The sequence below is a fragment of the Varroa destructor genome, unplaced genomic scaffold (genome assembly GCF_002443255.2).
Source record: "Varroa destructor unplaced genomic scaffold, Vdes_3.0 BEIS01000007.1, whole genome shotgun sequence".
NCBI lineage: Eukaryota > Metazoa > Arthropoda > Arachnida > Mesostigmata > Varroidae > Varroa > Varroa destructor.
In genome coordinates, this window is record NW_019211460.1 from 19,451,135 (window position 1) to 19,464,175 (window position 13,041).

The window sequence follows — 13,041 nt, forward strand, 5'->3', positions numbered from 1 at the left end:
GACTTTGAATGTACTTCCATCAAACAGGAGCCGATGTACATCGTAGAGAACTGTAAAAGCTTTCAGCCTTCTCCATTGGTTGCCAACTTTCGGTACTCTAGTAGTAAAATGCATATTTTGATTATAGCAGAACACCGTATCCTACTCGCATGCTTCTAAAGAAAAGAAAAAAGGAGTACGTTTCAGATATTTTTGCTTAAACAATGTGACAATGACATCTTTATCTGTAAAGGTAAAATGTTTAACACTACGTACTAGAAGAGAACGAAAATAATAGGGACCTCTGAAATGCCCTTCAGAATGTAGTGCTTGTTTTTTTAGCCAAGATATGACCTTTACCATGACAAACGCTGCGTAACAAGCGGTTGAATGACGATTCTCACACATAGACGACGAGATATAAAATTCTCGTGGACTGTAACAACGTGGAGTTTTCAGTAAGAAGATCCTGAGGATCTCGCTCTGCCGGCTAACAGATAAAATGGAGGCTTAACGTTAGTCTATACTGATGTACATACAAAAAGTGCAATAAGAGTGATAGCAAACATGAAGTCTGTTGAAAACCCTACGACAGGTTGATTCAAGAGCTCACAGAAGCCTCGCCTTTCAAACAACTTGTAGAATAATGTTTAAAGACGTTGTCGCCATCTATTTAAGCGCCAACATAAAAATCGTAATTTGCTTTAATTTTAACAAAAAGAATGGGAGAAAAATCCACTGGTTTTTAGCAAAATGACGGACAAGAATAAGACTGCAGAGCTATACGGCATGTCTGACAAAGCGTAAAGCACATATATGAGCTTTATTAGCGAAGCAAATAATTTAAAAGGTTCAAAAATCGACAGAAAATTTCTTGCGCATTTCAGAAGTGACGCCACTGACGTCTGTCGGTTTTAATGGTTGGCTATTTGCGTCTGGATATAATGCGGAGCGACCGCCATCTCGTTCAAATGTATCGAATACTCAATTATTACGGTGATAATATATTTAACAGAATGGGAACAAACTGTGCAGAAATGCTGAGTATGCCAACATTAGCCAGAAAAATATGCTAAATACTGTACAATTTTTTTACATTAATTTAGCAATATAGTTTATTTATGTAAAGTTATTAGAGCCCTCAACAATGCTACTTCGTATGTATTTTGATTGCTACAACGGTTTCATACGCAGATCCGTTATATATATATATATGATTTCGACATCATAGTGTAAACAATTACAGCTTCGGTTTTTTAATAAATAAAGTAGGACGCTGTATGGTTCTTATTAGGCTCAAGGCTTTAGAACACGACATGTTGTTTTCCGAAGAGGTCTTTCAGTGACAATCGAATTCCCTGGTATTACAAGCTTTGCGACAGTTTCTCCACCTCAATCACTATCGTGGACTATGAACAATATATAATAGAACCAGTATGAGCACTGACAATTTCAGTGGAGATCGAGGCTGAACATACGTTGATTTTACGATTTGTATTAATATATTATTTTTATATTCGAAATATTAGTGAAACGTTTTATTTACATCTGTCCGTTGTCCGATATCAATTTTTTCACTAGCGCAATGCGACACTTACTACAGCATCTGGCCAATTCGCTGTACTTAAGTTACACGAATTGCTGCCTGCTACTATATAGGAGCACTTTAAACGTAATGGTAACTTTCTGTAAGTTAAATCAATTAAGCAATAATTTATCCTTTCTTTTCTACTAAAATTAACCAATTTGGCTTGTCTAGTATAATCTGTTAAAATCTATCGCACATTCATATATCCTTATCTATTACATTGTTCTGCAAAATCAAATATTGCCTTATATCAATTTCAGTATAATTTAATGTTAATGTAAGAAGTTTTCCTTTATTTGTTTATTATATGTAAGTACCGTTTATATCTTCACTTGTACTAGTCGTATGCAATGAAAGCTTAATCAAAGCAGAAAATACTACAGCGTTCAAAGGTATTCGTCCTGTATAACGTAAACGTATTTCGGCGTTAAATGACTTCTAGACAAAAAAAAGTGCGCTTTTTTTTATCAGAGGGGTTAACTATTACTCTTCAATAGTAGATTTGGCCGTGCGGTAAGGTACTTTGTAAAAAAAATATTGGTAAATTCTAGGAGGCGCACTTATAAGTGCTTGCGACACACACTAACGCCATTGAATTCTTCTGTAGGTGCTACCTAACAGCAAGGAAATCGTAGCAGGAACAATATGTACGACCTTAATATAAGTTATGTGAATAGGTTTTTGGCTTATCTTTGTAAACTTATGCTCACCTTTCATGAGTGAGGAGGATTATTTTAGCCCGCCAGTACGAACTTGCTCTGTCATTGAAGGTGCTAGCATCATGCGGTATAGTCGACGATAGTACATAGGTGTCTAGACCTATTAAACACCGGCACTTGATGGCGGCCTATACCCTGGTTCCGCGTGCCACTTGCTGCTTCTCAGTTCCATACAGTTCTGGTCCTTACATGTGTTCCTGTCCGTTACAGTTGGGCCACCGTGGTTCCTTTATATCAGTGTTTTTCGTCATATCTGGGCAAAACATAATATCACTGACCACTGTGGCTTAATTCCTACTGTTGTTAATATTGATAAGCCTTATGACGATGTAGAGGACTCGTTTCACGTATGGACATTCGGATAGTTAAACATCAGTGAATTTAATTTGACAGCAACAATAAGATTATTGTCACCCCCAATAACGTTGCTTATACTTTTCAAATGCATATCTGAATGAAGTAAGATATCATGTCTCCAATGGAAACTTCTAACACATTACTTAATCTTTTTTTTTAGGGTTTAATTGTGTAAAACTAGTAGTTTTACAAATATAGTAACAACGCGTCCATATTACAACAATCGACTACGTCACATGCTTTACCGGAGTATCCTGCCAGAATCCTGAATCAGGTAACGAACGAATAAAGCTAGCTATATGAGTATCACTGGTACAATCATAATGCTGACATGTAAAACCCATTAAGTTCTCCCCGACTATTTAGTGTACAAGATAAGAGTGATATTATGTGACCAAAAACATTGCTTTTATTTGACAGGCATAGATGAGCAACTTATGTCAGTGATACCTTACTCATTTAGCGCATAATCTCAAATTTAGATGATATTTTGTCAACACCTAGTTTCGAAGCAGAACGGAGGAGACAATTTCTGTTGTCAGTGAAAAAATCGAGTGCTTCATACACTTCTAAAAACAGGGAGGTCGCAGTAGTTTATAACAATTGCGTCCTGAGGCCGATGCGTTAGTTGTAATTCAATGTCTGTCTGTCTGTTATATAAAAACTTCCATATACAGTGTGTAGCTAGATACGGCACTTCTGGTGAGAGCTTCCCTTAACAGATAAAATTCAGTTATCACAAGCCCGTTCCTGTCAGACAAAGCTGTCTTTACATGTTCCGCTATCAGCGGTCCACTGTCCAAAAGTTAGAGCAGTAGGGCAATAAACTATGCTGAAGTACTCTATGATTATCATATTTAAGGGTTTAGCTAAGGCCTTTATGGTTCAATTAACATTTGCGTGTAAATCTACAGTACAGAAAGAGTTGTTTAAATTCTAAGTACGAATACGCCAACGCGGTTCGTGTCCGTTCATGTAAAAAAAAACGCAATCTGCTGCTGAACATTGTCTTTTAAAAAATTCTGACACCAGTCATATTACAAAATGGGCGTTAGAATGATTAGTATCTTTCCAGACGACGATTTGTCGGGCATCTGGAATTAGAAAAAAACGAGGATTGGTATCGATTTCTAAGCATTTTATTCGTTCCTCTTGTCAACGGCTTTCTTGTCGTTTCTCGAATGCAGACTGTTTGTCGTGACCAACAATCGTGGCGGATACCCTGGTCTGCAGATGAAAGATTATGATGGCAATAACCCTGACGATGGCTTTATTCTGATGTCGCCGTAGGCAGAAAATCTCTAATCCTCCTTAGTTTCTACTGGGGACATTTTTCTTGTCGTTATGTCAATGTACCATCCGTCTTTTATCACAGTAGCCGTACACTTCTGGTGAAAATATCAGGAAATGTTGCTGGACGCAAAATTTACAGGGAGCGAATTATACCGGGATGCCTCGGTGGAGAAGGAAGACGCGGCAATGCGTACAAAAAAAGCTGTTTAAACAAGTTTGTTTCATACCTGATTCGTAGACATTTTTCGTTGATGCGTCAATGTCCGTACTGTGATTACCGACCAAATGGATGATTTCATTGAAACGTCAAAATTTGAATCCAAATGACCTAACACGACTTCCGTTCAGCGCTCAACGACACGACTATCTGTCACGATTGGATTTCATTCGAGACATACGTATTACGTATGGAATTCAACTATTCGTATTACATCTAAGGTTCAATTTATAGGGTCCGCTTTACCGTGGATAAGGCTTCATTTATAAGCTAGGTCATTGGCATTGCCCGGCCTACGAATAACGCCTTATTAGGGCCAAAATGCATGCATGCCGCGGCGCGCTATATTTCTTTAAACAATCAATTAATGAAGTTAACTCAATCAAAAATGTTGCGAATAGAGCCTTGCCAAGCAAAAGATTAGACCCTCTCTACTCACGATGTCAAGACAAATGATTTGCTTGACAAAGATTTTCTTATAGTGGAAACACCCTCCTTAACTAGCATAGTAATAACCAATTACTTATACTGTACATGATTAGTATGATAATAATTTATACGATGAGACCTATAGTCAAGTCAATCGTATATTAGAAAATATTGAAAAAAATACTCTCCAGTAAATTTAAGCAAAAAACAATGTATTGTTTTTCTTCCGAAAGGCACGTCACCTTTTCTCATGTGCTTTACAACGAGTCAGCGCGCATATGAAACGAGTATTAGCCTATCTACAGAGGACACAATGAAGTATGGCAAATGTAGAGTTGAAATTTTTGGTCGAGTACGAAGTCAAGTTTTGTGCCTAAACCGCTAACGTTGCTTGTAGAGTTTTGCTACGTAAAATGCAAATTACTGTTACTTCTCAATAATTTTATTTAAGTTACATTATATTGGTACTATAATAATGCTACAGGCACCATTTCGTTTGTTTGCTACTGACGCATCTGGATTACGAGTGGTGTGTCTCGTAACTTAGCTATATATCGTTTATGAATTAATATAAACTATTATACTGTACCTACATGTATTGACGTTACTATTTTCTAAAAGAGTTAAAATGTACAATGTATCTTTACTATTAACTAGAAAAGCATAATCCTTAGTATAGGAACATCTAGAGTATGCACACCGTAACCTGCCATGCATATCGTTAGCATATTGGCGTTTATTCTGCCGAACGGCCGCGTTTCACAAAACTGCTTTTTAAAAAGACAGATGTCGATCGTAAGCGACTACAATCGAGAATTTCCGCCAAAAATTCATATCGTAACATCTCAATGCTGCTCTTGGAAGAATATAATAACAAAGCACTCCACTGCAGAATGATGACCTTCATACTGGAAGAATAATTTTTCTATTATTTCCTTTACGTACGTACATGTGTTACGTCAGGATGACAAGCATTAAATGCTTGCGAATTTTCGTATATGATACTGCTGTCAAATATTTTTTCAGGCGTTCTTAGGTTTTCTCCTAAGTGATGTTTGGACATATAAAAAAGAATAGATGGATGTAGAAATGTAGAAGTAGTTTTTTGTTACATGTATGTGGACAACAATGGCGTTCTATTGACGTTACCTTTATAGAACCTACCATTTACAGGTGTATTAGCCTGAAGTTTCAAATTCAAGAAAAGCCTAGTCTGGATCCTGGGAGTATGACGAATCGTAGGATCCATAAGACGACGACTAGGGGGCAACATATCATACCGGGCGAAACTGGCAACAAGTTACGAATGCGCATAACAACGACTATGGCCTTAAGTCCATATACTTATCAATCTATATCTGTTCTATGACTTATATTGTTCTGATAGGTGAGGCAAGCAATTTCGACTCGGAAGCTTATTAAAAACAGTATAGCTGTGCTTCTGAATTCGTATGTATTACTCATGTGTATTTTTCGTTTCGCTTCTGAGCAGAACTGTGAAACTTACAAATAAAGACAGTCGTGTCGGTACTGGGCTTGCTGTTATCGGCCACGAAAGCCAATTCGCCAGAGAACTTTCATTGTTTTTGCTACGGTACTCTACAGGAAAAAAGTTTAGGCATGCCCGATTGCTGAGTTACCGATGAAACAGTCCGGGCATCATCGGTATGACCATTAGTATCCGATGCTCACGCGTATCATCACGCCGGTTTTTGGTTCACGAGCCTCAGGCATACATATTTCAGTCAGGCACCACTGAACGACCCAAAGACGGTGTCAAGTCTAAAGAAATAGCCATTTAATATTAAAAAAAAAAAAAAAAACAGAAACCAGCAAAGTAGCATAGCTAAATCGAATTGAGAGATGCACTATGGGATATGCGCGACCTGCATTGTCCGTTCCTTGACTATGCTTGTTCAAACAGTGTAAAACTAGCCGTAATTATTTTTTAACAAAGTCGATCCCGTAAGAGTATTTGCTCATATATGGTAGTTCTACGGTAATACGGTGAATTCATCCCACCCGACTAGAATAAAATCAAATTTACGTAGAAGAACCTCTGCTCGGTCCGTACATGTTTGTTACTATGAAGTCAATTCTTGAGATTCACTGTTCTTTCTTCAACGATTAGTCTATTAAGGGCTAAAAAAAGACGTTAACATGCGAATACTAGCGAAACAACCTAGGGAAATAACATGAGCAGACTGCTAAAACACAGTTAACCTGTTTACTGTATTGTGCGATGCGGAAGGCTTGAAGTACCGATTAGGCGTCAAAATTGCGCTTGATCTATACGTCATCGAAACTATAGCAGAAAACTCTGGGAAGAAAGTACTATTGTTGAATTGGCGATAAAACTCTCGTTGGAGATCTTCTACCATGAAAATATCGAAACCCAGAATATCCGTACAGGCACAATCGTAGTATTCGTCTATAGTATTGACCACTGGCATAGCATTGCCGGATCCATGGACTCAGATGGAGCTGTACATGTATTCACAGGGACGATTCAATGATACGATGATATGACATGATACAACAAGCAGGCCGAGTTAAATGTATTGAGTCTTTTGCGTGCAGTACTTGAACATTGCTTTAGAAAACTCGCTCCCACCAACATGAAGCATAATGTACGTTCGAATTCCAACCTAGACCACTAGTTGTTTCTAAGTTCAATAGATGACGCGGCCGGGTTCATAATTATCATTTTATTGAAAGTCTCATTTCACGCGTGATCAGCCAGCTTTCAAATCCTAGAACATACAGGTCGAAGAGGTCAAATCAGTAATAGTTAATCTCTTGATCATCGTATCTAACTAGAGGAACCCGGAAAAAAATAAATATTCGGCCGTGCAGGCGACGTATCAAACCTAACACGATTAATGTCTACTCATTCACGCGCCCAGTAAGTAATGATCCAAATAAGGCTGAGCAATGCTGCAACAGAACGCGGCACCTTCGCTTAGGTCGTTTTCCTTGTTATAACTGTTGACGGTGATGTATGTTATAAGAACGATAAGGCAAATAATGTTAGAACGCTTCCGGTCAGAACGCTACCTGTCCGACAGAATTCGTCTTGCAGACAGTTCGGTTCGTGAACCAGCGGCAATGGTTCACAAAGCGCTCCTTTGCTTAACTCGATGTCACAATTCAAGTTACTTAACCATTCCTCCAGTGGCCGAAGTCGAGTTCTGGTGAAAAACGTAAAAATAATATATACTATACAATGTACGAAATACAGAAAAGCAAGACACGCCTATAGAAGAAATGCCTCCAAAACATCTGTTTACTTCCTGTTTACCCTTCTCTTCACTGACTTCTAACAAGGAATACAATGATACTAAACTAGCATTAATCTGTTTCCAGTTTTTCGTTTGGTCTGCCGTGCACGAACAGAAAATGGATATTAATTCTATCGTGTGCACAACGCGAATACCAAGGCGTAATCGTCCTTGCCTATCTAACGTCTCTTATTGCGGAATACGTATCTGAACCTTTCATTCAACCAAGGCTAGGAACCTACTTTTTGGCTAGACTATACAGAGCTGAGCGCAAAGCGTAATGAATAAAATTTTTGCCTTATTGTACAAACCAAACTCAGCGCAAGCCATCTTTTATTGATCTGTCTGTCTGTCTGACGACAGTCCGAGATTTAAACGAGCGCCTTCATCGATCAGGATAACCATTTAAAAGGACCAGATACGGGAAGCCCCGCAGAAATTCTCCTTACGACTACTATCTGTCACTAAAAACTGCATAACAGTAATAATTTTTTCACACTGAAGCGATGAAGCTACTATTGTATATACATCTCGTGTAATAGTGTGTAATAGTGGGAGGCACTGTGGCAAGTGCTTGTTTTTTCGCGAGACAGTGGTTCCGTATGCCACGGCATACGCGCGCTTGTACTATTTTATTTTACGAATTATCGACACGAACAGAACATAATAATAATATTAATAATAATAAACAATAATTTGTAATAATAAGTATATTTCTTTGGGAATACCAAATGTGTTTTTAAATCTGCTACTATTTGAAAACAATAGCACACTTTCGAGAATTTAATGCTACGCACAGTTTACACGGTCCTTAACTTACCGTTCATTATCTAACACAACAGTGAAATTTATTCTGGCCTAAACTTTGCTAATGCCACTATAGCACACCAATCACCACAACTGCAAGAACTTCGGTTTCATTCTAACATATAAGATTTATATATAAATTTTTACTATTTTTCTAACCATTTTTCCACACATGATCTGGTTTTGTTGTTTTCGCTATGTGTAAAGTTAGCGACCTTCAAGCCTCGTTGAAACTGGCCGTATGCCGATCTATTCTTCTAGATTTACCATTATAGACATTAGAAGCAGACCTACTTTTGCTGCACCCGTTATCCTATAATAGGTTAGACCACACAGCCAAATCGTTGGCCAAGGTAACATCCCCAACTGGTCAGTACTTATCCACTGATTGTTTGTTAAACAACAGAAATACTCTACTCTTAACTTAATAAACATTGACCAGTACAACAGTCTTTTAAACTAAATCTCGTTTTCTGATACGCCTTTTGCACTAATAGTACAAAAACTATTTCCATGTTCTATCCCGCAGCGCTGATGTTGTGTTGGAGTTTTTTTTCGTTTAATTCCGGCAGTCGGTTTCCAGTACTCTAGAATGCTGGACATGAAAATGCACCCGAGTGCAGTACAACACATATACAGAACTGAAAAGACGGAATAATGTATTGACCGAGCTGTCCGTATCTATATACAGATATTTGTATATATAAATATAGCCCTTGTAGAGCTGATGGCTCCTACGTACAGCAGTCATTGCATAAAAACTGACTAAAAAACAACAACAACGACGTAAAAACCGTGGCCTAAGTATCTTCGAAATAAGAACAGGTTTGGAAGGTTATGTTTATAATATTAGCAGACAAGTAGGCACATAAGTCGTGGAGTAAGAGTGTGCTAAATAGCCCTGCTATTTTATAGGGTGTCGTATAGCGCCTGTTGCTATAACATTCTCACACGACACAGACGTCGCCTCCAAAATGAAGTAACGCTGTTTGGGGTTGGAGTGCAATAGCAGCGGTGTGAGAAATAATTCGTACTGGTCGCGTGTACAACCCAGGTAAGAACGATGACGCGCGACATATCTGAACAGAATACGAGATGCAATAGCAATACGATTTTTTAGTTATTAGTAGTACTGTTGATAACACTCAGATGTTAGTGATACCATTGTTCTACCTGTGTTTAATAACAATTAGGGTATTTACAGAAAGTTATGAAGGCTTTAGGTGTGAGCAGCTTGTTAGGCCATTTTCGGGTGCGAAATTCGAAGTACTTATTTTCTACGATAAGCGCCTCTGATAATGCTTTAAGTGACGAGGTTGTCCTTTAACTATAGGGTATCATGAAATAAAAATTTGACTTAGCGATCAAAGCCAACACTAAATCGATCAAAAACACGATGGTATGCGGCGTATATACCATATATATATATGGTAGCCTATTGTGTATGCTTTCGCCACTGGACCACCTACAATGACATTTTTTCAGGAACTGTTGCTACTTGTTCAATTGGAACCCAGACAATGACGCAGCATACCCTTCGAAGTAAACATGTTAGCTCGTTAACTGAAGATGCGATTTATTATAGAGTTTATTCGTAAATTTATTGAACTTAAAAAATCCCAAATCATAGTTGTTGCATATGCGATACCCACATCTCAATCGTTTAAAACAAACGAACCGGTGTTCCTCCTAAGATCCTTAGGAATCTCCCGATTCTTATGAATCCGTACTCATGCTTCAATAGCGGCGATTAGAATAATTTTGTTTTTTATCTATTGATTTTTATTTTTTTTATTCAAACAGATTAGGACAGCGGATGCAGAGACTTCGTCCGGGAAAGTGGATCAGCTACGTTTACTGCAGCTACATAATAGCTGAGGGACGGGGAGTTAACGCAAAGGTCGATTTCGAAAAATAATGCCGAACGACTTAATGCGGTCGAGTGGTAGCGAATCGAATGATAGAAGGAAAATTGATAGGAGAAACATTGTCCGTTGCTATGAATAGGTCGCCCTGTTTGCTGACCGCTTTCTTGGATTTGAACGAGTTCTTGTGGTTACTGCTAAAATAGCCATTGACTAAGCTGACTTCTTGACATTATTACCGTAGATAGAACATGGTATCTACGTTGAATTACCGCTCGGCATTGCGGTTTTTCACGGATCAATATCCCTTAACATACTGCTGTACCACAAAGTCGCATTATTTTTAATCGACCAGAGCCTCTCTTTTGAATCCATTTTTACATTTAATCCGTTGGTATACTCTGCGCACATATTACTGTGTCCGTCAGTAAAAACCTCGCTCATGCCTCAATATGATCACATACTCATACATACTCATTATTATGCCAAATTCTTATTCATTTGTGTATATACTGGCATAACCTTACAAGTATAATGAAACCTAGCGATATTTCTCTACGATATTCTGTACGATATTCTGTCCAGACACTGTATAGACAGGCGCATATGCATGCGTTTGTCTTAAGCCTTGGTTAGCCGGTCGTCTGCATGTCCTCATCGAATATCCGGACGGGCGCTTTAGCTGTCCGAGTTAAGCAGCTCTGTCTCTGACAATCTCAGTGAATAATTGTCTAGGCCGTCGTTATTCGTTTGTTGTTAGACTCGAGTATTACAGAGAGAAGCGGGCGCAACTAAAAAATCTCATTCACGATCAGTTTGATTGATCAAAAACTAACTGCAATGAAGGGTCCTATGACGTCGGTGCAATGTTCTTTGGGGTTGTTTTTGCCTGAAGAAACCATGATACACTGCTACAAGCTGACGTGCCAAATTCTATCTCCGAGTACATCTCGAACCTGCGCTTAATCACGGACGATTGGTTTCGCAAAGTCAATTAGAACGGCGAATGTGAACAGAAGTGCTCTCTCTACGAATTCTAGCGTTGTGAGAAAACCATACGCAACGAATAGGAAGCGAGCAGGCCTACACTACAAACGCGGCTGTAAAATGCGGCGTAATTGCCATACCTGCGTTACATATGATTTAATGGTGTGGACTACAAGGATGTGTGTTTGGGCGTTGTTTTATTCTACAGTATTGTAAATACAGTACGCATGAAATCAGAAACTCTCTTATATGATACAATCTAATATACCTATTGCTGTGGGGATCAGTAGTAAATTTTATCCAAGTAGAAAACCTTCCCGCTACTTCGTTTTCGAGTCCATTAAATCTGCTTAGGGACACTATCCTTATTATAAAGTCAGACCCCCAACGCCAAGTGTCTAGTTGTCTAATAAAAGTAGTTTTGTGCTTATTTTCAGAATACGTTTTAAAACAGGCAAGTCAACATTAAATGCTCAAACAATGGCATCAGTTGTTGAACTCAGATCACACGTGCGTACCAAAACAGGGATCAGGATGCGTAGCTGCCTCTTGATGGCGTTACTGGTGGCCGCTACCAAGGCAAATTTTTTGGATAGTGAGAGTAGGAACAAAAGTGCTCTTCAATTTCTTTGCCTAAACAAGAAACAAGATTTTTTCATGTGTTCCTCGAAGTCGCAATGCATTAACAAAAAGGCGGTCTGTGATGGTGGCAAGGACTGTTCGGATAACTCGGACGAGGAGGCGTGTCGTTGCGTTAACCGGAGCGATTGCCCCATGAGGCAAAAATGCCAGAAAAACTTAGACTTGGCCCGATCAGAGTGTATTGACGACGTGCAGTGCCCCACGGGGAAGCAATTCAACGGCGAGCAATGCGAAGATATTGATGAGTGCCAAGTAGAGAAAAACATTTGCCCAAACAATAGCTCGTGTGTGAATTTCGAGGGCGGATACACCTGCATACATTGTCCCAAAGGCTACAAACCATACATGCATGACTGGCGAGACTTCATCTCTGCGAACAATTCGTTCAGTGAGCCACACGACGTTCTACGTGGTCTGTACTTGTGTGGCGATGACAATGAATGCTCGAATGCAGATCAGTGTAGAGAGATTTCTGGGAACATATATGACCAAACGAGGAAAACGTATTGCGTAAACCAGGTGGGAAATTTCTCTTGTGAATGTCCGCCAAACCATGCGCGTGTATACACTGAATACAGTGATGGAAGCGCAGACGATGTATGCCGCGCGATAGGCGATGTCCCACAAATAGCAATCGCTGAAAACTATTCTATCAGCCTGTATGATCTTCGTAGCAGAAAGCAGCTGAAGAAAATCCCGTACGTATGCTACCGTATATGATATACATGTAGATCATGCATCTATACATAGGGTGTACGTGTTGTTCACTATAAACCCCTTTGTCACCCTGAGTAGTTTAAATGCTTTTGAGTTTTTTCCACAATATATAACATAGGAAGTATATACTTTTGTTATTAGTATATTATATATCTCTATT

At 38.8% G+C, this 13,041-nt stretch overlaps 1 protein-coding gene across 15 annotated transcripts in view; it reads left to right on the forward strand.

The window, feature by feature from the left end:
- LOC111255014 (uncharacterized) overlaps positions 1 to 13,041 on the forward strand; it is a 40,716-nt gene that overhangs the window by 25,484 nt on the left and 2,191 nt on the right. For 8 of the 15 annotated variants that reach the window (XM_086975441.1, XM_022816627.2, XM_086975443.1 and 5 more), the window contains one exon: positions 11,960 to 12,862. In XM_086975441.1, the coding sequence (XP_086831567.1) occupies positions 11,960 to 12,862 (903 nt within the window). The other 7 variants (XM_086975445.1, XM_022816630.2, XM_022816631.2 and 4 more) reach the window with 4 other exon arrangements.